A 27584-nucleotide genomic window follows, 5' to 3' on the forward strand; every position below is an offset into this window, starting at 1 on the left:
GGGTTTGCAGTTTTGTGGTGGTGGCCTTGGAGGATCCCAGGTAAAGACCATTACAATAATCAAGGCGAGACAATATCAGGGCTCTGGCAAGTGTCAGGCAGCTAAGGTCCGACAAGAAAGGTTTGGCGGCACGGATTAGTTTACACGTATACGCCGTGGAGGATGCAAGGGAGCTTACTTGTTTTTTAAGGGAGAAGCTAGTATCCAGGTAAAATCCCAGTGTTTTGACCTCCTGACTGACTTTGATGTTGTTCCCGTCAATCATGAAAGAATTGTAGAGCGGGCCAAGTTTCTTTAGGCTGAAAGTGGTACCTAGGATGATAAGTTCTATTTTATCATCATTCAGGCATAGTCCATGCTTGGGCATCCATGCCTTGATGATGATATACACCCTATTTAGCAAGGCCAAATCCTTTCCATAATCTCCAGAAAGAGGAAGGAGGATCTGGGTATCATCTGCGTAGTTAGTGTAGGTGATACCGAGATGATCCAGATCATCGAAAAGGGGCTTGGTAAATATGTTGTAAAGTGTAGGGGGGACACAGGAACCCTGAGGTACACCGCAGGTGATGGGTATGGGGTTCGCTGCCGCCGCAGGAGAGAAGGCCCTCATGGTTCTGCCGTTAAGGAAGGATCTGATCCACGTGATGGCCTCAGGGGAGAAGTGAGCTGAGGTGTCGAGGTGCGAACATAGGACAGAATGATCGACCAAATCAAACACTGCAGATCAGTCGAGGAGAAGGAGTAGGGCAGCCTGACCCTCATCTCTGATCGTGTCGATTTGCGCTTTCAGGTCAATGAGTGCGGTTTCGGACCCGTGTTGGGGACGGAACCCAGATTGTCTGGATCCTAGGAGATTGTGTTCTTCTAGGTGCTTCTGTATTTGTAAATAGGCAACTTTATCCAGAATTATTAGTAAGAAGGGAACAGTCGTTATGGGTCGGTAGTTGGTGGGTATGGCTGGGTCGAGTGTGGGTTTTTTCAGTAGTGGAAGTACCCAAGATTGTTTTAAGTTGATGGGGATGGAACCAGTGGTGAAGGAGGCATTAATCAATTTTGTGATGAAAGGGGAGAGGTCGCAGGCTGCGTCTTTAATGAGTTGTGCGGGGCACAGATCGCCTTGGCAGTTAGAAGGTTTCAAGGACAAGATAATTTTTTCAATTTAGAGTGTGTTGACTTTGGAGAACTGGAAACGGGTCAGATCTGTGGGCATGGGCTTGTCCGGAATTTTAGTTTGGAGGGTGTCAATCAGGGATGCCCTTTTGCTGGAGATTTTGCTTTGAAGGGTCGCAATCTTATGCGCTAAGGCGTTTTGGATTCCAGAACACCAGTTTTTAGCTTTTGTGCAGGTGTCAATGGGTACTATAGGGGTTTCTATTTCTTTAAGGATAGTGAAGAGTTCTTTCGTGTTAGATTTAGCTTCGGATATGCGGGAGTCGAAGGAGGCTCGTTTGGCTAGATACATTTCTTTTTTGTAAATGCAGCAAGTTTGGAAAGTTTGAGTTTGTTTGGGACTGAAGGTTTTTTTTTCCATGTGGCCTCGCAGTTTCTTTTTTGCTGTCTTAGATTTTTGAGGAAAGGTGTATACCGTTTGTTGAGGTGCGCTTTAGGTTTACTGGATCTAAGTTTAAGAGGGGCGATACGGTCCAGCGAGGAGGCCAGAATCTTGTTGTATTCTTTGACCAAGTAATCATGATCCAGGTTGTCAGAGAGTGAGTTGAGAGTGGGGAGAAGGTTGGGGATGAGTCTTTCTGCTGTCATGTTGTTTTTATTCCTAGTAAGGGTGGGTGGGGCCTTGAGGGTCGGTGGGGGTGGAGGTCTGTCAATGGAGAGCGTGAATGATACCAGGTGGTGGTCAGTCCAGGCTAGGGGTGAGATATTAGTGATGTTCACTAGGCAATTGGAGTCGGCTACCCAGTCAAGTGTTCTCCCTTTGACATGCGTGGGCATTGTGCATCTCTGCGCGAAGCCTAATTCGGTAAGTGTGTTCACTATAGTACTAGCATATTTATCTTCCGGGTCGTTGTATCCCAGATTAAAGTCTCCCAGGGCGGGAGCTTGGGTGGAGCTTTTGAGGTTGCTGGATAGAATGGAGTTGAGGTCTTCATCGAAGGTGCCGATGGGGCCTGGTGGGCGGTAGATTAGGAAGATATTGAGGGTTTGGGTATTAGTGAGCGGAATTTTAACTGCTAATGTTTCACATGATGGTGCGTCAGTGGTGGTGGCAAGTCTCATAGTAAGACTGCACTTGTGGATGATGGCGATCCCCCCTCCTCTGGAGAGGAGGCGGTCTTGTCTTACGATAGTGTAGTTATCTGGGACTGCCAGCATGAGCATAGGGCCTGCTGCTGGGTGTAGCCATGTCTCAGCAATGGCAAGGAGATCGAGGTCTTCTGAACGGATTAGGTCTGCAATTTCTGTGGTATGTACCACTAACGATCTGGCGTTGATCAAGGCTCCCTTGATTTTGGGTCTGTCTATATTTATGGACGTAGTAGTTAGTTTTTTAAGGGTGGTAGAGTGTTGCTTGTCCTGAGTGTGTTTAGGGGTACCCTGGTTGGGGGGATTATGCAGTGTTGTGGGGTGAGGGTTTTGTGTGGAGTTGGTGGTTTGTGTGGAGGAGTTGGGTCGGGGCAGCCATGTTCTGGAATTCAGAGTGGTAGGCGATGAGCGGGCAAGGGGCTCGTAGATTTTAGCTAGTCTGGCCCTGAGTCCTAAGTTCCTCTCTAAGGTGGTGCGAGGGAGACTAGTAGGCAGGGCTGGACTGGGAACTAAAAGAGGCCCTGGAAATAATTACTGGGGACCAAAAGGGGCCCTGGAAATAAAGTTCAAAGTGGCCCCATATGATACATTTTCAGCAAGCCCAATGCTTTTCCTATGAGAAAATTTGGAAATACCACAGAAAAGAGGCCCAGGGTGCAGAGGCCCACCGGGAAATCTCCAGAGTTCCATATAGGCCAGTCCACCCCTGCTAGTAGGTAGCACTAGCTGCGGAGCGTTTGGATGAAGAAGTGGTGCTTGGTTGTTGAGTCTGGTATCAGCTTGCGTGTTGGGTAGGTGTAGAGCCATTTTAGACGGTAATGCAGTGTAGAAGTTGAGCAGGAGGTAGGCAAGCAAGTTAATAATGAGTAGACACATACTGAGTGGTAAGGTCTGTGATGTAGTAGGAGTACTGGAGACAGGTGTAGGCAGCTAGATTGGAGATGTTGCAGTGGTGCTAAAATACGTGGATTCAGAGTGTAAAATGTTAAGTTAAGTTTAAATTACACCCACAGTGTCACTTCTTCTGAGGACGTCAGAGTCAAAGGTAACACAATTCCACTCTCCCTCTGATGTTCATACGGTGCAAGGTTATGTGCAGTGCTTAAAGTGGGCCGGGGCCTGCAGGGGCCGGGCCCCGGCAGTCTCCAAAAAGTGGGACTGAGCCGGGGCCCTGCCGGGCCCCCGTCCAACCGCAACATTGGCGGAATGCATTATCCCGTCGCGGCCGCAGCCGCGACGGGAGATGCGCCTGCCATGAAGTCAGGCGAGCCGACAGAAGTGGCAGCCAGCCACAGCGACGCTGTGCCTGGCTGCCACTTCTGTCAGTCATAGTAACTGCCTTTGGTGACCCCTCGCGCGAAAGGTCACCAGAGGCAGTTACTGTCCCTTTGTTTCCCCAGGTCGCCGAGGCGTCTTTAACCCTCGGCGAACCTGGGGATTCCTCGACGTTTATAAAAGATGGCTTTGAAAGTACACATTTCAAGCCATCTTTTATAAAGCTTTGTCGACGGACAATTTTGTCCGTAGTCAAAGCTTTATAAAAGATGGCTTGAATTGTGTACTTTCAAAGCCATCTTTTATAAACCCGAAATCTTTTTTTAAAAAAGATGGCCTGAAAACTAGGCAAACCGTAGGGTATGGACACAAATATATATAAATGTTATATATTTGTGTCCGTACCTTGCTATGGTTTGTGTACTTTGCAAGCCACCTTTTATAAACGTAGAAATATGTTCCATATCTCTATGTTTAGAAAAGATGGCTTGCATAGTACACAAACCATAGTAAGGTACGCACACAAATATATAACATTTATATATATTTGTGTGTATACCCTACGATTTGCCTACTTTTTAGGCCACGCCCCTCCCACAAGCCACGCCCCCAAATGAGGGCCCCCCCTCGATTTCTTACCCCACTTAAAGCCCTGGTTATGTGGCCTAACTTCCAGCCATGTCATTAGGCTTGTGATGTCACTCCTGTTGCCCGTCGCATTTGGTGAATTCACACCCATGAGGTGGCACCTGAACTGCGGTGGGTGGGTGAATATGACATCTGGGACTTGCCCGTGTTGCAGGAATTGGGGAAACGGGCTTTACGCAAGACAGATAACCCCTGACGACATATGCGAATGGTACAGCCCATGCATATTTTTAAATAGAGGCTGTGGCACTAGGGTTCTCGATGGTAAAAGGCACGGCAGCACAACACAACATCAACACAAACAATCTTCCCTCTATTGCTGCACAGGCAAACCCGTGAAACTGACCTTAGCCAGGTCCCTTGCACAGGTGCAATGATCCACTCATTGGCTGATAGGATCTGGCCAGAAAAAGAAAAGAGTAATTCTGGTTATTCCACAGCATCCTAATGTCCCAAAAGATTGCACATTGGGGGAGAAGAATAAATTGATGACTAAAATGTATTGTTGTTTTGCTTGCCAGACAAGTCTCTTTGACTGCTTCAACCAATACTTTTTGAATGAAACTTTTCTAGACATGAACAGCAGAGTGCCCAGGTCCCCACCGGGCCGCTGGCGACTCCTGGAGAGTTACGAGGAGAAGTGCGACAGGAGGCTGGAGACTCATGAAGTGCTGCGAAGCCGCGTCAACGTCACGTCTTGTCGCTTGATGGACAAGGATTGGGCCAGGGAGCCCGAGGAGACGCTGCCTCTGAGCCCCCGCCAGCAGGAATTCTCCAGAAGAAGAAAGATGGAAATGGAAGACGAAGACCAGAAACGGGCCCGCGTGTCTCCCCGGTCACATACATCCCCTAGACGGACAGTAGCCATGGAGGACATCAGAAGGACGCCGCAGTGGAAGGAGGCTGGATGCGCGAACAGCCAGGTAACGACCAGTATGGTAGCTCTCTAGTTTATCCTTTGTACTTTCAGGGCTGGGAGCAGTGCAAAAGGTTAAGGGGGTAATAGTGGGGCTATTCCTAAATTCTCCTGTTACAACATGTATGATTAGTCTATGTTTATGTGTTGAACCCCTATATCAGCAAGGGTGATAATTCAGGTTCCATGTAATAATGTCCCTGTAAAAATGTCTCCTGACAAAAAAGTCGCCATTTTTGTCCTGAGACAATATTACATTGAACATGCGGGGGACACCCCAGCAACCCCCAAATTATTCTTTTTTTTACAAGGGGAGCAGGGGACATCCCCGCAACCTGTCCCCATATATAATGTCGCCAATGGTTTTTCCCAGCGGTCCCCAAACATAATGTCACTATATATAATGTTGCCAATGGCTTTTTCCCAGCAACATTATGTATGGGGACATTCTGTATGGGGACATTATTACCTGATACCATAATTCAATGTGGGGTGGTTACTAGTCTACAGCAGCACCTGAAAATCGAGTCACTGGCAAACGTGATAGACTATATGATATGAAGTGAGGGACAGCTCATGCCCACTTGCTTGGCAATCTACTTTATTGACGGTTCGGCCGTCGAAATCTCAGGACCTTTGCCAAGGAGGTGGATGGTGGCTGGGGATGGAGAGATCTGCAAATTACATAGCTCATGTCAGAGCCTGCAATGTGTGTCCACTGATCTCATAAGAGTACATTTATAGAACTGGTGGGTGGGGAAAATGAAAAAGCAACACAACACTAGATGAAGAAATCCCACATAAATCACTGGCTATTAGAAATAAATCTCCACATACAAAATTAAAAACAAACCTATTTTTTTACAAATGCAAAAATATACTAGAAAGAAGTGACGGAAACAATAGGAAATCGGTACTAGGTAGAAGAGATACATGTGATAACGTTGCCGGGAAAAAGTCGTCAGGTTCTGGCGACTTTTTTCCTGTCTACCAGAATTATTTCCCCAAATATGGAGGGGAATAATTATATATTATTACCTCCAGTCCTAGAATATTTGAGGAAAGTGCTTGATAGCCTGGAGGGTACGTCATTAATGCCTGATAACGGTGGAAGGTCATTAGTCAAAGGAAAATAAATAAAAGTGTGCACAAAATGAAGGCAACCAAACAAATAAAATGGAATAAGGCTCAACAGTGTTATCAGGGCCCTGCGTGAGACAACTCCTTGACTTATAGGGCAACATTTAGCGAATCAAAGATGTGTTTTCAGTTTCAAGCTCCCAGGCTGTGTTCCAGACTCTCATAACGGCGTCAGGACAAGGACGTGTTTAGTCTTAAAGTGAAGAGTCAAGGAGGAGACAGGACACACACATGACACTGGCTATCTCTTCCAGAGCATGACTCATTTAGTCACAACACCTGAGCGATGCCTGTGAACCACACCATGCACCATTCAGGCAATCTAACGACTCTTTCTAGCATTTCTTTAACCAGAACTGCACTTTGTGTTCAAAACACATCCGATATGTGCACCTCTTCATTTTTGATGAAATGGAGAAAACGCTTCTATGTCACTTCATCGACGGGTGCAATTTCATTTTTTTTTAATGAGTATGTTTTACCAAAAAAAACTCATCAGAATTGTTTTATTTTTATTTTTGGGGCTTCCCCCCGAAACCCCAATCCCCTCTTGTTTTTTTACCTATTCCCGACCGCCCCGATCCCTTATATATACTTTTCCAACACCCCCCCCCCTATATATTTAGATGAGATTTTACAGTAAAATGTACTCGTAAAAAAAACATTGAAATTCCACCCGTCGATGAAAGAACGTTATACCGGAGAAAACAGCTCCTTGCCGTGCTTTTTACTTGCATGTACACCCACCAGACGGAACCTTGACTTCCCCCTGCATATATGGTTGGAAAAAACTCGCAATTACAGTTTCCATCCATAATGGCAAATCGCGACACCAGTCTGTTACATGTACACGCATCACAAAAGCTTGAGAGGGGCCGATGCATTATAATAAGGAGTAAGAGTCAGAAAGTTGGGATTCCTTCAGGCTGTGCCTGGGATTGCTTCCGGTTGTATTTCTACCTGGAAGTGATTACCTGTTCACAAAAATAGCTAAAAAAAGGTGCTGATTTTTAGTAAAAAAATCTTTGCAGCTATAAAAACAGATAATGGCCTCATTTCCTTTTGACAAATGGTTGGGGGTGGGCCGGAGGAGGGGTAAAACTACAATGCAGGAAATTGGCACATGCAGAGTAGTTGAGTTCTAGAACAAGGGACAATTAACTGAGGCTTGGCGGGAAAAAAAGTCACCAGGTCGAAGGAATGGAGGTCCAAGGCCCTGAGGTACCCAGCGCGGAACTGAGGGTCATTCTTGAAAATGCCTTCCTCCAGGTGGCGCGGTGAGGTCCTCCTTGGGAAGAGAGCTCTGAAAGGCCAGGAGGCAGGGAGGAAGTGAGTAGGCAACATTTCTAAATAACCAGGATTTGAGCATGAAGAAAAAGATTGGGATGGCATGTAGTGCATGGCGAGGGATGGCACATAGCACATGGCGGGGGATGGCTGGCATATAGTACATGGAGAGCGATGGCATATAGTGCATGCCAAGGGATGGCATATAGTGCATGGTGAGGGATGGCATATAGTACATGGCGAGCGATGGCATATAGTACATGGCGAGGGATGACATATAGTACATGACGAGGGATGGCATATAGTGCATGCCGAGGGATGTCATATAGTACATGGCGAGCAATAGTATATACTGCATGGCGAGGGATGGCATATAGTTCATGGCGAGGGATGGCATGTAACACATGGAGAGGGATGGCATATAATACATGGCAAGCAATGGCATATAGTACATGGAGAGCAATGGCATATAGTGCATGGCGAGGGATGTCACATAGTACATGTAGAGGGTTGTCATATAGTACATGGAGAGAGATGGCATATAGTACATGGCGAGCGATGGCATATAGTGCATGGCAAGGGATGGCATATAGTGCATGGTGAGGGATGGCATATAGCACATGGCGAGGGATGGCATATAATACATGGCAAGCAAAGGCATATAGTTCATGGTGAGGGATGGCATATAGTACTTACATGGCGAGGAATGGCATATAGTACATGGCGAGCGATGGCATATAGTACATGGAGAGGGATGGCATATAGTACATGACGAGCAATGGCATATAGTACATGGAGAGGAATGGCATATAGTACATGGCGAGGGATGGCATATAGTGCATGGCGAGCGATGGCATATAGTGCATGGCGTTGGGGTAGTTGGGAAAATAAGCCGCATTAGTTGAAACTCATCTTATCTGTCTGAACATCTATGCATCTGTGTACAGTATGGATACATGGAAATTGGAACACTTTAAATTTTTTTTTATGTGCGATCTTGTCGATTCTTTTAAAATGTTATCTTAAAGAAATAAAAGCCGTGATGCATCCTTAGAAAGCAGCCATTCTGTGCTGCATCATTTAGTAAAACCCACACTGTGGAGTGCAGGTAGAAAATACACTGCCATTGCTCGTTAAATGGTCATAGTAATTTTATTATGTCCATGCTTTCTGTTTCACGCCTTATTAAATGTAATACGTTCTAGTGGCTTGGGTAGATCCGACTACTAGTGTGCTTCACGTCCTAACTTATAGTATGGCTTGCTGCAAAACCAGAAACCTGAGGCTCTACCCCCAACCCCAAAGGTAAACAGCACATTTTTCTTGTCAATCAAACATTTCAGCCCTTCTGCCAACAGATGTTGGCTGAAGGGCAGAAATGTTTGACTGTCAAGAAAAATTGACAACAATCAATTGTTAGAATTCTTTATTCTTTCAGTCTACTTATGACTACCCTACTGATGATTACATAGGCTAGCGCAACAATCCAGACCCACCATCATACCTTCATTAAATGTAATGCTTGTGCCTTTTGCAGCTCTCCTGGAACAACAACATTTCGGCGGCTCGTCATCAGCATGTGCTAATCACACAGAACACAACATCTCCAATTGGTGGCTTTCGTGGCCAAAGATCCCCACGCGAAAACCTGGTGCCTACAACTGATTTTCGAGAAAGAGGTATGGCAGCACTGTCTAAGAAAAGGGCCATATATTGCAGTGCAGCTGTTTAGCCAGTGTGTTCCTCGCTGCTAGGCCATGGTCTTTACGTGCAGGCCCGCACCTAGAGATCACAAAATGAAATTTATTTAAATGTGTTTTGTGTGAGTTGTTGTTAAGTGTACATGCCACTGGATGAAAACTTCCGAAGATATGCGGTCTGAGGGCTTTGGACAGGGGTATGTGTTTGTGTGGTGTGTGCATGCATGCACACGTGCGTGTGTGTGCGTCGGGGTAGTTTGGGGTTGGATGCCTGTGAGAGGATCAGGGTCTTCAAAGGAGTCATGATACCAGTTCAATGAGTAAATGCTATCGAGCCTAGCCGTGTCTTCAACAATCTTCTTAACTTTGTCCTGTCCGCTTCAAGATGGAGGAGGTGCGGAGAGGGTGCACCAGAGAGAAGCCAGGATGCTGGAGGAATCTACCATTAAAATTGTCCACACTGATCACGGCAGGTGCCTGCAAGCTTCCAGAGCCCCTTTTAGGCATTGGGTCGGCATAAATATTTAAAAGAATGTGCTTTGAAGGTTTTAGTCGAAAATCTTCTGTTTGAACACAAAACGTATGGTTTCCATGTATGTGACCCCCTGAAAGTCAAATTACAATAATGTCAGGGTTTTATCTAGCATTTTATGCTGTATTCCTCTTGCTACCAGCCACTTGGCTAATGGCTGTTGTTATAATTACTCTATGTAATTGTATCCCCTCAACATCAAAAAGATGAATTGCTGAGTCAGCAATGCTGGATTTGAACTTCTAAAGTACAGGTTGGTCGCATTTCAGAGGTGGGCGCTTAGCTTGTGAGCCATCCTCCCGATTACTCTGCAAGGGGCTAGACTTGCACCAATGAATGAGACTGGAGGAGCCGTATTTATGTTGCCACCAGCCGAAATATGCGAAAAACATTTGCAATTCTTCCTCATACCGTAGAAGACTACTGTGCTCCTGCAAATTGCCAGCAATGCACCAACTCCAAAGGAACTTGGTATTTTTGGTTATATTTTCAGTTTTATTCCAGAGTGATAGCCAAGATGCGCTTGGGGCGAATGTCGGTGACCGTATGATCCTCTCACAAGTGCAAATTTGAATACAGAGATATGGCATGCATTTATAATGAACGTAATGAGAATGTGAACTTAGGATAGCACAGTAGCAACGCGCTGGTCTTGCAAGCAAGACCACGCAGAGCAATAGAGGTTTGAATCCTGAATCTGTGCTTAAAAACCAACTCAGGTACGATAGTAGGTGCGCTGTATAAAAAGAAAATATATATTAAATAATAAATATGTGGCATATGGGAGGATCAGTTCACCAACCGTCCTATGTACAAGCCCCACCCATGAGCTGCCCACAGAGATGCCATAACCAGGTTAAATCGGTCCATAGTAACATGTGGTGCCCAAAGGAGTGAACTCCTTTTTTCACTCCTGTCTTTCTGAAACATATGTCCTAGCCATACTTTGCCGATATACTAGTTATGGGAATTTATCTATGAGGTCTTTGTTGGCAACAGACTAACCATATGGATTTGAATAAGGCATCCATTGCAGGGATCAGTGTATAAGCTTAAGGTCACAGGTCCAAATCCCGGTGGTTTCACTCAGCCTCTTATCATTCTCAGGTCAAAAAAAGAATTAGTAGGATTGCGATGGGTAACAATTCACATCTGGATTTGTGTGAAAAGCGCAGAGATACTCCAGGCCATATCCTGCTATACAAGTGCAAATGTTTAGGACGTGGCGAGTGCATGGCAAGAAAAGCAAGGCAGATACATTTTTCTCTTAGTGAAAGACTGAAGACCCTCTGGGCCGAGTCTCAGACACACACTCGTATTGAGTCAGTAACAACGCATCAATCGTGCGTAAGAATTCACTCCAGACTAAGAAAGTACATTTGACCTGGCATTCCACAGATGAAGGGTGTATGTATAATGATGGCAGCACTCAGGGTCATCCAGTTGGTAGTGGTCAGAAGAAGGAATGGTGGCAGCCCTAACAAGCAGGAATGATGATCACGTGCAATGGCATCAGTCCTCGAAATACTTCCAGAGACATATATATTGGCAGGGGGTGGTGACAGAGAATCTAGAATAAGAACAATGGTGATCCTCCCTGACACACATGTTTTTTCACCTTTAGGGCATAATGGTATCTGTGTTCAAAATATTGTATTATATTATTGGCAGAATTCTTGTAGACTAAGTATAAGTGTTGGATTCGTCCCCAAATTAGTAAATCCACAGCTCTTAAAATAGGCATGTCTTTAAATTCTGGGACACGTGTCCATTTGTTTTTAAATTTAGTAATGTCTCCCTTCCTGTTTTTGTGTTTATCTGAAATAGCCGCACCAATATGTGGTAAAACAACATAAAAATAATTATTAGTACGATGTTACTTTCTGCAAAGATTAATGCAAATAGCAGCTAATATTTATATACTAAAAGTGGGGAAAGTCATTTAGAAACAACTCTCCAAAGATGTAATTTTCCTGGGGAATAATGCAGGGAACTGCCAGAAAAGAACTTGGTGTGATATTTCATGAATATTCCTAACGATTAAGTAATTAAGCATATTGGTACACGGGGATTGAACAAAGAATCACAGTTATCCATAAATCTTACATTACATCTAATACATACAACTTCTAAGAGAGATTTCCAAATAGTTGAATTCAAAGATCGAACACATGATATTAAGGATTTGAAGAAGTCATGACATACATTCTGAATAAGTTATTTAGCTGATCTGATTTTTGTAGTAAAATGTCTGTTGACATATTGACATTTGGTATGAAGAAAAAAAAATAATAGCTTTAGGGAAAAGCTGTTCTTTTTTTTATATGATCCAATGCAGCTTATTTTTACTGAATTGATAAAAATCCATGTAAAATCTTACTACAACTCCTGCTTTTTTAGGCACCCAAACCACGGCGGAATCCTGTGCAATCAAGAGGAACATTAGCAGAGATTCGAGCCAACAAACTGAGTATGGTACCAGTCTAAAATGGAAGATATTTGTTCCAAACAAAATGCTCTTAAAAGGGATTTGTGGAAAAGTTTGCATGCACATTGTTTTAGCAAGAAGTAACACTTGGGGCATGTTTATGTTATATGAACATTCCTACTGAAACAAAAAGCTATACTTGATTTCTTTAAAACAAATCTTAGCATCAGAACAAATTATTGACAAAATAAATAGTAATATCTGCTTGCACAACAAAAGCTAGCTGTCATCAAATTGTTACTGTATGCACACATTTGCAAATTCATAATTTACAGAAAAAAACATTGTTTCTGTCCATCAAAAGCTAAAATCATTAAAAAATGGTTGCTGTTCCATAAATGAACAATTAGCTCCATTACATTTCCTTTTTACATTATGTTTCTGTCCAACGTCACTATGACAAGCGCAGTTAATCCCAGCAGAGGGTTTTTATTTACTTACATGCACCAAACTAGTTGTTAAAGGGACCACACTTCAGTTAGAAGTCATTACATATAAACAAGTGCTTGATTTACGTGCATATTTGAACAAACAAAAGCTTTTTTATATTTACTTTTTTGCACATTTCATGTAGCAGTTTCATTCTGAGAAAATTGAATTGTGGTCTACCACAATGCGTCCCTTTAGCACAAAAACTTTAATTTAATTTTTGTAATTATTAGTGTGTAATGTGAAAGGTGGAACTTCTTTTTTTACAGATATTCATTTTGATTACTTTAACCATTTTGACCTCATTTTAATTTCACACCTTAATTAGCAGTCTATTTAAAAACCCTAAGTTGTATAATGTATTTTAATCACCAAAAACGTTTCATTTGACAACTCTGAAATAATGTTTGGAACTTTTAATTTACAAGTACAACAAGTTTAAGTCTTATATATTATGATTACTTTATAACTACATTCCCAGTTTTAAATTTCTACTTATTTGCACGTTTCTTTTTTTTAAATCTGAAAATAAAATCCACGTGAAAATTAGATGTTCAAGAGGGAGTGCCAACAAAGAGAAAAAATATATGTCAACAATATTTAACACATGTCCCTTTTACACTTTATGTCAACAAAAGTAATTCGAATTTCACACGATAGTGAGGATATGGTGAAGCTACCACAAAGTATCATGGTTACTGTTGACGTCATATAGATAGTGACATGATGCAGTATGCACTCATCACACAAAACAATTTCAGAGTCAATGGTGTTCAATGTCACTAAACATTAATGGTAAGGATATGTCAAGATTATATTTGTGCATTCAAATTAAAAAAAATGTTATTAACATGATTGCTATCTTTTTTCTTTTCCTATTTTACAGTCGTGGAACAGCAGTCCTGGACAAGGTATGACACTTTAAAAACAACATTTGACCCTTTCATAAATTCTGGGAGGTCGTTTGATACCCAATTGCTCAGCATTTGTGAGTCAGAATAACGACATCTGATAGACACATTACTAAAATAACCTTTGATGTAGTTGCTGATGATGTGAGATGTTCTAATGAGCATGCCATTACACTCTTAGCCCTGTCAAATACGCACACATACTTACAGTATGGGTGTGCTTATGTTATGTTATGTAGCATTTGTCATGCCCCATATACCAATTGCATGCCTTCTAGCTCTATAGGGTGTCTCATTGTGCATTGCTGAACAGTTCCGCCTTTCTAGTAGACCATAGTGTTCATTGCGCAAGAAAAATCCCCACAGGTGATACATTTCAAAGATTCAGAAATTACCTTAACAGAGTGTTTTAAGACGTTATTGATTAATGTTGTACCCCATTAAGGTTTATCATTCACATTACCTGACCACATAGTAATGCTTTGACCTTTAAAGAGCAGGCTTAAGGAGTCCTGTGAGGGGGGCCCAAGAGAGTTGCCAATGCAGATGCATGTCTGATGACATTGGTTCCTACCCAGCTCTGAAGGTAAATGGTTCTACTGAGTGACATTGATCATGTGGTCTGGAGAACGATTGAGGGGGTGTGGCATGAACTCATGTAGTGCAGACGTAACCTGCTTGAGCTCCCACTGAGATCCTGATATTTGAACCTGCATGCAGAGTTAAACAGCGTTTCAGGCACATCTGCAACACTTGGAAAAGGGTGCATATTCAGGACCGAACTGTGTGCTGAAGAGGGCGAGAAACAGAGTTCCTGGAACCCAAAAAAACCACACCAAAATATTGCGTGGTGAGAAGCAAGATGGCGGCCGGACCCAGCCTCTCTTTCCAGGCAAGTTAACGAGGTGGATTTGGAGGGGATGCCGTGCCAGATCGCCGCAGGCTGCTGCAGAAACCCAAGCTGCACGGGAAGGCATAGGTATGTGCTGCCCCCGAGCAACGGGAAGAGATAGCTGAGGATCTGCCGGAATCGAGGGGCAGAGGTGGCACCAGACTACGAGGTGAGTGAGCCAGGAGAAGATTCTCCAATACAGTTGCAAGTGCCAGAAAAAACCAAACTACTGCGACAGGGGCTGCAGGAGAACACTGCATGTGTAGCATGTGATCGCAAGTGGTTGGGACTGTGTAGGCACAGGGGCATCAGAACCCGGACCGGGGGCGCACAGGAGAGGACGCAGCAGCGCTGGATGCTGTGTGAGAGCAATGCAGACTCCCAAAACACAGAGCTGCAGAACCGGGAGTTATTGGAGAACTCTAGACACCTTGACACATCGGGAAGTAGCGCAGGTGAGAACCAGTGAAGGCACTCAATTAGACTGACTAGCTCTGGTGCTAGGATAATGGGTAGACAATAATGAACATTGGTGCCCAGAGCTAGTGGCGGCACAGTTCCTGTTTGGGGGCAAACATTGTGGAGCCTGCTAATTGGCATGCTTATTGAAACTGCCCAGTAGCTACAAGTTGGGTGGGGATTGAGTGGATTACGGTGCCATTGGATAGACTGTTACTAGGTACATCGAAGGTAAACACAGTGGACAGTATCCAAAACCCTGTGGACATTGGCATGTACTGCTAGCTGGACTGGGGCAAGGAATCACGCACTAACTTACAGTAGTCGCCATTAGCGGTGCTGGGGTTGAGCTACCTGTAAATCTGAGACTGGTCGACTGGCTGGACAATACAATAGCGCAACCACCTAGAGCATATGCTCACTGACATTACTTTGGCATGTCCCCACGGAAAACAAACAGAAGGGTTCAATAATGGAATCCTTCGCAGGACAAGCTAAGGACCGGGGCGCGGCACCCTGAGCTGGCCCAATTATGGGTGAAATATTGGTGTCGCAGGGGGACCATCAGGAATCCAGGGTACTGGCTGCCATCGCGGACTTAAGAATGTCACTTGAGGACAAAACAGACACAGTGAGTATTGATGTGCAGTTACTTCGCCAGTACGTACGCTCACTTGCCGAGAGGGTTACGACAGTGTAGGCAACCTTAAAGGATACTGCCACCACCACTGGCGACCTGACAGTGAGAATGAAGGAACGGTAGTTGAGAAATGCCATGTAGGAGTCGCGAGTGGAGGAAAGTGAGCCAAGGTCCTGCAGGAACAACTTAAGGGTGCTCGGTTTACCAGAGGGCATGGAAGGCTGAGACCCCACGGGATACATTGAAAATGTGCTTTTGCAAGAGATTGGCCTAGGGAAGCTGTCACAGGGGTTTGCAGTGGAAAGGGCACAGAAGTCTCTTCAAAAGAAACCCCGTGTGGATCATATCCAAGGCTGGTCATCACCTGGATTCTAAATTTCAGAGACAGAGACATTAAACTTGAGTTTTCCAAAGAGTGTGGGACAATACAACTTTACAACGCCGCAATAGCAATATACTGGGATTACACATGCATGGTGCAACAAAAGCATAACAGGTTTGTGCCCGTTAAAGCACAGCTCCGATGACTAGGAATAAAATACATGTTCATATATCCAGCCAGATTGAAGATTATTTATGGCGAGAGAATGCAATTTTTGGAAACACCATAGGTGGCAAACACGTGGCTTGAACACGAAAATCTGAGAAATAGAGGGAGAAGGGACCCGTGGATGAAAGGAGCCGCCTACTCTGCTTGAGGCTGAATGAAAGCACTAGAAGGGCTGTGAGTTGCTGTGGAGATCAGATCGTTGTTCACCTGTTATAGCTATCATAATCTTTCGGGGAAACCCTGCTGCATTTGGGGCAAATGGTCTGATGGAATTGCAGAAAGGGCTCAGGATTTATGGAAGCCACAAGGCATAGCTGTGCGCTAGACCTGAACTATTTGCCCAGCACACTGATGTAGACCGTCACTGTGTGGAAGCTGAGAACAGTGGGCATGGCAACCGTCACTACCTGGTGGTGCTCGGGCAACCCCAAACTTAATGTTACTTGTTGCCAGCCATTTGCTGGCCTTCACCTGGTACACAATGGGTAAGTATAGCTTTGGTGGTACGGGTATGCCCAAAAGGGGACTCTCTATTGGGCAATGTTTATTTCATGGTTTCAGGAGGTTGTTGAATTTGGTTTTGTTTGTCTGGTTTACAGAGCTCAATGAAGGTACGCTGGGTGAGGGACGGCAAAAGCTCAGTGTTAGGACCTGGGATGGGCTCAATTATAAACTACTTTATGATCAAAGGTGGCATGTTTGATCTACAGGGTATTGGGAAGAGGAGTACGGGACAGCAGTGTGAAAGAGACAGCAAGGGCACCGGCATATGATAAATGTTAGCTGGGTGTTAAATATCCCTATGACACATGTAAAGTTTTTGTCCTGGAATGTTAGGGGACTGGGATCATACATAAGAAGGAATAGGGTGAGGTCTTATTTTTGACAGAAGAAGATTTCCATAGCTTTGCTGCAGGAGACCCACCTGCTGCTTGAAGGGCAGGGGCAATTCTTTTCGAGATGGGGTGGTACAGGATTTGGCTCCACGTTCTCGCAATTTGCTAGGGGAGTTCTTATATGGGTGGACGCAGCAATTCACTTACTAGTATCAGAGGTTGTGCTAGACAAGGAGGGGAGATATGTCATCCTGTGTGGCTAACTGGGCACAAGGGGAGTGTATATTGTAAATTCCTACTTTCCTAATAGAGCCATTCCGGCGCATGTGCGCTCACTTAGTAGTGTGATTACACTAAAACGGGATGTAATATTATTGTGGGGAGGTGATTTTAACTGTGTGCAGGATGTGCTCTTCTGGACAGATCTTAACCCCCACCCCCCGTCCCCAAAGGAGGCTCCTCGCCTGCTACTGAGGCTCTGAACACAACCATTTTGATGCTTGTTATAAGGGATATGTGGAGAGAACTACACCCGAATGTTAAGGGGTATTATTATTTATCCTTGCATGACCCACACATGAGAATTGATTACATGTTTGTGGGGGTGGAATACCTGATGGAGTTCATAAATCCGTAATTTGCAGGACGAACAATGTCAGACCATTTACCACTGATGATCATAGGGGAAACGGGGGGACCCAGGGCCCCTATCCCGACGTGGCGAATGCCCACGGATGCCTTACCAGATGGGCCATTTAGGGACATGCTGCACCAAACCATAGAGAAGTACTTCGAGATAAACATTGATAGCATGGACAGTTGCAGTACTATATGGGAGGCAATAAAGATAGTGGTGATATCATAGCGAGGGTGGGGGGGGACTATGGCGGAAAAGCTGGAGAGGGACCTCACTGAACTGAGCACAGGCTTGGGGCAGGCTCTCCAAATTTGACTATGAGGCACGGAGGGTGCAGAGACATACAGAGGGGGATAATTCTGGTAGGATGCTAGCATGGTTGTGCAAGTGGGAGCAGCCCAGGGTGCTGACCACACTGTTGCTGGAAGAGTGTGGCGCCCCATGGAAGTCTCAGATGGCCAAAAATGATATCTTTGTTGCATTTTACACCCAGCTGTATAGGCATGACACACAGGTGCCCCAGGGGGAGATCAAGGAGGCTTTTGGCCAGATTCATCTTCCGCTATTAACTAAAGAACAGGTCGAGGCTTTGGATAAATCTATTTACTTGGAGGAGCTGAGGGAGGCAATAACAACACTTACCACGGGCAAAACCCTGGGGAATGACAGACATCCGTCAGAATTCTAGAAGACGCATAGTTCACTGTTAGCTACTCCACTACAAAAGGTTTATGAAGAAGCGTATGAGAAAGGCATTCTCCAGCTGGTTATTAGAGAGACAATGGTAACACTCCCAGGACCCCCCTTGTTTGTTCATATTAAGTAGCTTTGGGTTGTCACTCTACGTTACTAGGGTAATCCAGACGTGGAATCCTTGCTCACTGTTCTTAGAGAGGCACAGCTCCATGTCACTGACGAAGCCCAACCAGGCCAAAACACATTTCTGGGGTTGCTGTTGGTAATCTTGTTTAGAAAAGAATTGCCTGGCATTTCGGTGCTGGACTGCCTTGGGCAGGACAAAGACTGATATGTAGTGGACATTTCTCTTCTGTGAAAGGATGGTGAGCTAAAGACTCTGGTTGAGACTCTAAGCCGGGATATCGGCCGGTAGAGAGACACTCCTAGGACCCCCCAGAACCCCCCTTGTTTGTGCATATTAAGTAGCTTTGGGTTTTCACCCTACGTTACTGGGGTAATCCAGATGTGGTACCTTTGCTCACTGTTCTTTTTTTTTTTTAATATGTTTATTTTTGGAACAAGGTAGAGTGGCAACAATACAGAATTTTTATCAAAGCATGTTATGCATCATAATAAAGACATCTCTCTTCACCCTGCCCTCCTTCCTTGTGATTGTTGGGCCAAGCTAATATTCGGGTTCCTGTGGAGTATCGCTATTGTCCAGGACCCTCCGGGCCAGTTGGGGTTTGTAGGTCAGGGCTGGAGAGTCTCGGTTAAAGTCGAGAATTGGGCTCCAAATGTCCCGAAAGCAATGAAGGAGACCTGCCCTGGCTGCCGTCACCTTTTCCGCGATTAGTACATCCCATATTTTCACCCACCAGAGGGGCAAGAGAGGACAATCCACAGGTTTCCATGAGCGGCCCACCACTTCTTCCCGTCAGAAGGCATTGGGACAGCAATTTGGCTTTGGCTCTGGATCTTGGGTAGATCCCGGGGACTGGGACACCCAAGAGTATGGGTCTAGGTGAAGCCTTGTCTGAGTGATTTCTGCGATGATAGCCAAGCATTGCTTCCAAAAACTTTGGACTTTTGGGCAGGTCCACCACATGTGAAAGAAGGACCCCATTTGACCGCATTGTCTCCAGCAGGCCGGGTCGAGTGTATGGTTCATATGGTGGAGCCTTAGGGGAGGTAGTACCAACGCAGTCGAATTTTGTATGCACATTCTCTGTTCGTGATGCATGCAGATGACGATTGAGCGTGGGTCCAAATGTCCACCCAACATTGGTCCTCTATGGGGTGGCCCAGGTCTGCCTCCCATTGTGCCATGGATCGGGTTTTGGAGGTAAGAAAATCCTTCTGGAGGCGTTTGTATATAGTGGAGATCCTGCCCCGGATCGGGAGCTCCTTGAGAGTGAGTTCTATAGCTGTGGAGCGGGGGGGGCGAGTTGCTGCTTGGCGGGTCTGTGGGTGGGAGCACCAGTGACATAGCTGGATGTATATAAATCTATCCTTTTCCTGAAGCTGGAAGATTTCTTTACATCATTCAAAGGTATAAGGTTGTCCTCCTGCGAAGAGCTGCCACAAGGTCTCTAGTGCCCCTGCAATCCAGGTTTTGAGGTTTTGGGGGGTTACCCCGAGTGAGAAGGCTGGGTTCAAGAACACTGGGGATGAGGAGCCGAGTCCTCTTGGAATCCCTTTTTGTTTTAGGGTTCTGTCCCAGATCGTTATATGGTGTGTTTGGTAGCCGACAGAAGTCCCTGCCATTGCCGCTGCATCGGTGGTGGGATGTGCGGGAGAAAGCGTAAAGGGAGAGGTAAGCGTGATTTTTCCAGGTCCACCCACCTGGGGCGATTAGTGAGTGTTTGCCACGCCTGGATGCATGCCAACTGAGCTGCCATCTGGTATCTCTGTAGGTTTCGGACCCTTAGGCTGCCAAGCTTTGCGTTCCCCAACATCATTTTTTTAGGAATCCTGGCTTTTTTCCACCTCCAAATAAATTGTAGCATCTTCCTCTAGTTCTTTGAAAAGTGGGGGAAAATTTGCATGGTAAACATTTTTTGGGTCGGCCGGAACGTTAACCCCTAGATAGTTAATAGCCTTCATCTTCCATTTGATTGGGCACATTGGGATCAAGGCTTCCCGCTCCCTTGGGGGTATCCCTATCCCCAGTGCTGCTGATTTGTTGAAGTTGATAGAGAATCCAGTGACCCTTCCATGCTGTTTATTTCAGCTAAAGCGTGTGTCAATGAGGATCAGGGCTCTGTGATGGTCAGCAGGACGTCGTCTGCGTAGAGAGCCAGTTTGTGGTATGAGGTACCAACTGTCATCCGCCACCGTCGTGACTGGCGGATACTTCCGCGGTATCGCTGGCAGTATGGGTTTAGAGACTGATAGTCCTTTCTCTATTTTTACAGCTAGCAGCCATCCCAGTTCCCTCAGCGCGGAGCCTGCCAGGAGTATTTATTCCTCCTCCTTCCGGTGGATGCTGCGTTGCAACCCCTCTGGATAGTTTTCCCAGCTTCTGGGTTTACACTTGCTGCTGACACTCCGTCTGGATCGTCAGTGCTTTTGTTCTGCTGTAAACTTCGTCCTCTGCAGGAAGTTTTCCTTCTCTTTGGTAGTTTGCCTTTTAATGGTTTTATTCCGGTTCCTTCTCCCCACGTCAATCTCCTTTGAGACCCGGTACCTTTGCTCTTTCTGCTCTTTCCTCTCCAATTTCCCTGGGTTCCTCTCCAATTTTGGATTCCAGTCTACTTTCTATTATTCAGCTTTCTCTTCTCTTACTTGAGTCCCCTAATTCCTGTGTCCTGCCGGGCTGCATTGGATACCAGTTACGCCTTATGACTTCACGTTTGGTACGGACCCCTGCCGTTTTGTGTCTACACCTCTTCTTGCTTCATCACTTCGGAAGTTCCTAATTGGAGTCGGACAGAGAGCAGTTCGGCGCCTGACAAGGGTTTTTTCTGCCGCTTGACTTTTTCCCTTGTGTATCGGCTTGCTCCCGGGGAGGGAGTCACAGGCATGCAGTTCCATCAGCGTTCACTGTGGCTTCCCTCCGTGACAGGCAATTACCACCAAAAAAGGAGAAAGACTACCTCGCCAGGCGAAACTTGTCCACCGAAGCCTTCGACTCAAGCAGCTCAGGTGAGGAGAGTGTGGAAGCAAAGGGGGAAGTGGGAGAAAAAGGGTCAGAAAAAGGACAGATTGCAATGACAAAACATAACAAGATGTCGGCGGAGGATCAAGTTCAAGAGCTTTGGAAGGCTGTCCAGGCTATGTCTGTAGAGCTACAGGGAGTGAAGACAGAGAACGCTCTTCTCAAACAAATGGTATCGGCTAGAGAACATCCTACTGTGGAATTACCTCCCATGCCACTCTCCTCGGGAAAGTTTGATGCTTCACCCAAAAGGGAAAGAGAGTTCCTGGAGGCTTGTACAGTCTATTTCACGTTTAGACCCCGCACTTTCGCTACCGATCAGGCCAAGGTTGGATTCCTGATCTCAAATATGACTGGGAATGCGTTGGCGTGGGCAACTCCTTTGGTAACCAGTGCAAATGCTATACTGCATGACTTTACGGGATTCCAGAACCTGCTTAAACAGTCCTTGGAAAGACCCGAGTTGTCTTTTACCGCTTGTGAGGAACTGTTGGACGTAAGACAAGGTTCTTTGGACGTCCTATCCTACATTTCTTCCTTCAAGACCTTGGCGGCTAAGGCAGGTTGGCCGGAACCCGCCCAGGACGCCATCTTTCGGAGGGGTTTAAGGGAGGAGATTAAAGACGAACTAGCCAGATCTCCATGTTCACCAACTTTTTCTGATCTACTTGCAGCCGCTCTCCACATAGAGTTTAGGCTTCAGGAAAGAAGATCTGAACGTTGCAAGCAACACGCTTCAGGATCTTTGGTGGACCCTCTTTCGCATCCTTCCCCTTCTCTCTCTCCTTCTAAGTCTTCAGACGAACCTATGCAAATTGGAGCTACTAGGACACCCCTATCAGCAGCGGAAAGATGAAGACGGAGAGAAAAAGGACTATGTGCCTATTGTGGTTCGGATCAGCATCTCTTGAAAGACTGAATGGAGGTACCCAACAGGAAATCTGGAAACAACTACCCTCTGCGCCAGTAGGGACAGGCATCCGAGGGTCATCAAGTTCAATTTCTCGTCCCTATGTTTCTCTCTCAGTGTCAGCTCCGGATTCTCAAGAAGATTCGAGACTCATGGTTCTGTCCGTGGCCCTCAAAGTGGAGGGTAAGCAAGTCGAGTCTTTAGCCCTGTTGGACTGCGGAGCTGCAGGCAACTTCGTTGATACCTTGTGGGCTGATAAACTAGGCCTACGCAGCATCGCCCATCAAAATCCCTCGCTGGGGCTTCTTTGTTCTTCATTAAGAAGAGAGGTACTGATGAGCTTAGACCTTGCCATGACACAGACTCAACCCCAATCATTATTGAATCATAATGACCAAACTGAAGAACCTCAACAACACAGAACCTTCGAATCTAAACCATGCAATACCATATCTAGAAATGCCAGACCCCGAGCCAGTCTTGCAAAACTACATGAACCACGTGCCAGAACATTGACCACATCTAACCGTTGCAAACCCACACCCATTAGGGGTTCAGAAAGCCCACACAGCCTAAACCTAAAGAATCAGAATGCACATATGCACACTTCTGCCACGACCCATGAAAAGATAGGCACACCCCCATCCACTAGCCCACACCGAAAAGGTGCACTAATTAATGCTAGGTCCCTGATTGCTCATGCCACCGAGATTGCTGATCTTATCCAGACTGAAAATCTTGACTTCCTGGCCATCACAGAATCCTGGCTACATGCCGCCGCAGGACCAGCCATCATGTTAGCAATCCCCAACGGCTACACCATCCTAAGAGCAGACAGAGGCGAAGCCTGCGGAGGGGGCATAGCCCTTATCATTAAATCCAACCTATCCATCAGGCTAGCTCCCTCGAATGACACTAAAGCATGCGAAAGCCTAACAGCTAAACTAGCTATTAACAACTCCCAAACAAGCCCTCACCATCCACCTTATCTATAGACCTCCAGGCCCTATTGGAACCTTCGAGGAGGACATCTCCGCCATTCTATCGCATAACCTAAAACAATCATCTCAAGTTATCCTGCTAGGGGATCTCAAACCTAGGTTTCAATGACCAAAACGACCCACAGGCAAGCAGAGTGGCTAACCTACTCTCTGAACTAGGCTTCTCACAAAAAGTACTTAACCCGACCCATAACAAGGGTAGAATACTTGATTGGGTGGCAGACCATAACTGTAATGCCTCCATCCTATCGATCTCCCCACGAATTTGGACAGACCACCACCTTATAACATTTGCTCTAGAAACGGTCAGACCCACTTCCACCTCAGTCCAGTCAGCACCTTCCATCCCGACCAGGAATAAGAAAAACATCACCCCAGATAACCTACTCCCTATCATCCTCCCCACACTTAACTCACTACCAGATACCCTGGACCCTGAAACCCTAGTGAACGAGTACAACAAAGTTATGTCCTCTGCCTTGGACATAATTGCTCCACTCAAAGTGAGACACGGCAAACCCAAAGCCCACCTCAACTCTTCGTACACCCCCCATCTAAAAACTCTGCGTAACAAAAAAAGACAATGCGAGGTCGCATGGAAACTACAACCATCGGAAGAAAAAAAAAACACTCTCAGAGAGATATCTACCCTATATAAAAAGGAAATACTGTCGGATAAACGGGAAACCTAAAACACAAGAATAGCCCAAGCCAATTCCAGCATGAAGGAACTCTTCATCATCCTAAAGGAAATAGAATCCCCCATCCCAGTGCCCAACAACTGTGTCAAAGATAAAACATGGTGCACCAACATTTAGCAAGACCTAGCTAACAAAATAACAACTCTCCAATCTAAAATTGCCACGAACAAATCCTCGCTCAGTCTAGACTCTAAGCCCAAACCAGCAACCACCCCTCCTATAAACAACAACAACAACCCTGGCTTCAAGTTCTCCAAAGTAACTATTACTGAGACAGAAAAAATCATATTGTCACTCAAACCATCTAACTGTCAGGGGGATCAATGTCCAGCCCAACTGATAAAGGACGCTGCTAGAGACCTTGCCCCCTTTATCTCAAAACTCATTAACGCCTCATTCGCTACAGGGTCCATACCGAGTAACCTAAAAGAATCCTGGGTACTCCCCTTGCTCAAAAAACAGACGCTAGACCCTGCCATACCCACGAACTACCGCCCAATCACTACAGTGCCAATCCTTCTAAAAATCATAGATAAAGTGGCATACTCACAAATACAGAAACACCTTGAAACCAGCAATTTACTAGGAGCATGGCAGTCTGGCTTCCGTCCCCAGCATGGGACCGAAACTGCCCTCTTAGATCTAAAGGCGCAAATTGACAAGCTAAGGGATCAAGGCAAACCAGCCTTACTCCTCCTCCTGGACTTATCAGCTGCATTTGACCTTGTTGACCACAAGGTCCTTTGTAGGCACTTGGATATAGCCGCGCACTTCTCACAAGAAGCCACAATTTGGATCCAATCCTTCCTCAATAACAGGACCATGAGAGTCTTCTCCACCACTGCGGCAGCAGACTCCATCCCCATCACATGTGGTGTGCCCCAGGGATCCTGTGTTTTGCCTACACTCTACAACATTTTCACTAAGCACCTTTTCGATGATCTGGACCTTCTTGGTATCACCTACACTAACTATGCAGATGATACCCAGATTCTCCTACCACTTACCGGTGATTACGACAAGGATTTGGCCTTGGTTAATGGAGTGTATCTCATCATCCAGGCATGGATGGCCACTCACGGTCTATGCCTGAATGATGACAAAACTGAAATCATCATCCATGGCACACCCCCCACCCTCAAAAAACTGGGCCCCAATTACTCCTCTTTTAATATTGATAATAACCAAATTACTACTGCCCCAACGGTAAAAACCCTGGGTTTCTACCTGGACTCCACCCTCTCTTTCAACAAGCAGGTCAATGCGATGACTTCTGCAACCGCATACACCTGCAAATTGATAAGAGCAGGCAAACCCTTCCTATCAAACGATAGCTGTATCACACTTGCGAGAGCGCTTGTGTTATCAAAGCTGGACTACTGCAACTCTCTCTATATAGGGGTTCATAAGGAAATCTTTAAAAGAATTCAAATTCTGCAGAACAACGCGCTCAGAGCAGCACTGAGTATCCCTAGGAGAGCCCACATCACCAAACTCAGACGAGCTAATAACTGGCTCTCTACTCAGGAGAGAATCCAACTAAAAGTCGCCTCTTTGGACCACAAATGCCTTAACAAAGCCGCACCGCAGTACCTTTCTGCGAGATTCACAAGATTAAAGCCAATAAGACCCACCAGATCCGCTAATTCCAACAACTTAATTATACCTAGAGTTAAATTGACTAAAGTCGGCGGCTGCAGCTTTCAGGTGAAAGCAGCTCAACTCTGGAACTCCCTACCGTCCGCCCTGAAGACTGACCAACCCTACCCCACTTTCCGACACAACCTCATAACATGGATAAAAAATGCAGACTCACAATAGATCACTCACTGCCTAGACTCTCTCTATCCCTAGGAGTTTCTGATTAGGACTGCCAATAAATGCCTTCATTTTCACCTATTGTATATTGCATATTGTATATTCCTGTATATTTTCGCTGTATATTATTCCTGTATATCTTTGCTGTATATTACTACTTTATATGTACCTTGCTGCTCCATTCTTGCCATGTGATCTTGTAACTAAGTTTTAAGTTGTCTTATAAAATGCGCCCGGTTACCCCTGGGTCTGGTGCGCAATATAAGTAATAAAAACAAACAAACAAACAAACCCTGTATAGATTACAGGGGTCTAAACAAGGTCACCATCCGGGATCGCTATCCGATGCCTCTCATCACAGACATCATTGAAGCATTCCACGGGGCTAAGGTGTTCACGAAACTCGATTTAAGGAATGCATACCATCTGCTCCGTGTAGCCAAAGGCGATGAGTGGAAGACCACCTTTCGCACTCCATTCGGATTATACGAATACCGGGCTATGCCATTTGGCCTGGTGAACGCTCCCGCTGTGGACCAAATGTTTTCCGACATGCTCACCATTTCTGTAATTATCTATCTGGATGACATTCTCATTTTTTCCTCCAACATGGAAGAACATATTCCTCATGTCACTCAGGTTTTGGATCGTCTTCAAAGGAACCAACTTTTGGTCAAAGCCAAGAAGTGCATTTTTGCAGTTCCTTCGGTACCATATCTAGGGTACATCTTATCTGCAGGGGGTATTGCCATGGATCGCAACAAGGTTCAAGCTATTCTAGACTGGCCTGCCCCTACTTCAGTTCGAGAAGTACAAAGATTCCTTGGTTTATCCAATTTCTACAGACGATTCATACCAGACTTCTCTGAAGTGGTGTATCCCATTACCCTTCTACTCAAAAAGGATGCTCTCCCTTTTCACTGGTCAACTGAAGCTGAATGTAGTTTTTCCCTTCTCAAAGGACTCTTTTGTTCTGCCCCTATACTATGGCATCCGGACCAGACATTACCCTTCATCTTGGAGACAGACGCCTCTGCCATAGCCATTGGAGCAGTTTTGTTACAGTCAGTTAACGAAGTGGAACATCCTGTGGCTTATCTGTCTAAAACCCTCTCCCCCAGCCAACTAAACTACTCCGTTCTTGAAAAAGAATTATTGGCGATGAAGTTAGCGTGCGAAGAGTGGTGGCATCTGCGTATGGGGGCACGTCATCGGTTTACCATTCGGACAGATCACAAGAATCTGAGGGTGCTGTAAAACATGGAGTGTTAAAATTCACGACAAGCCCGGTGGGCCTATCTGTTTTCTCAATACGATTTCCACATCACCTACATTCCCAGAACTTTGAATCGCTTGGCCGACGCCCTGTCCCACAAGGATATGAGTAAGGAGAAGTCTTCAGATCACTCGGAACCACTGTTTCGGAGGAACCAAATCCTGGTTCTGGTAAGCTCTTTCCTTCAAGAAGTGAAAGCTGCGGTCAGACCGGAGTATGCCCAATTACCACTTCATCCTAATTCCCATTACCAGGAGAAAGATGGCTGGGTATTTTACAAGAAGCGTCTATACATCCCATCCGGTCCGTTACGCCAGAAGATACTTAACTGGTGCCACAATCCTCGCACTGCAGGCCATAGAGGCACGGAAGGTACCATGGAGCTGATATCAAGAGTATTCTTTTGGCCTAATCTGAGAAGAGACTCGTTGGATTACG

The 27584-nt window shown here is 45.5% G+C and overlaps 1 protein-coding gene across 5 annotated transcripts in view; it reads left to right on the plus strand.

Moving 5' to 3' along the window:
* The window catches only part of TRAF3IP3 (TRAF3 interacting protein 3), a 248052-nt gene that overhangs the window by 102061 nt on the left and 118407 nt on the right, over nucleotides 1–27584 (plus strand). For all 5 annotated transcript variants that reach the window (XM_069633284.1, XM_069633286.1, XM_069633282.1 and 2 more), the window contains exons 2-5: nucleotides 4759–5108; nucleotides 9066–9207; nucleotides 12161–12230; nucleotides 13564–13588. In XM_069633284.1, coding sequence (XP_069489385.1) covers nucleotides 4761–5108; nucleotides 9066–9207; nucleotides 12161–12230; nucleotides 13564–13588 — 585 coding nt within the window. In that variant the 5' untranslated portion in view covers nucleotides 4759–4760. The remainder of the gene's footprint in view (nucleotides 1–4758; nucleotides 5109–9065; nucleotides 9208–12160; nucleotides 12231–13563; nucleotides 13589–27584) is intronic.

This window comes from Ambystoma mexicanum, chromosome 13 (genome assembly GCF_040938575.1).
Source record: "Ambystoma mexicanum isolate Mex_15411 chromosome 13, UKY_AmexF1_1, whole genome shotgun sequence".
In the NCBI taxonomy this organism is placed as follows: Eukaryota; Metazoa; Chordata; class Amphibia; order Caudata; family Ambystomatidae; genus Ambystoma; species Ambystoma mexicanum.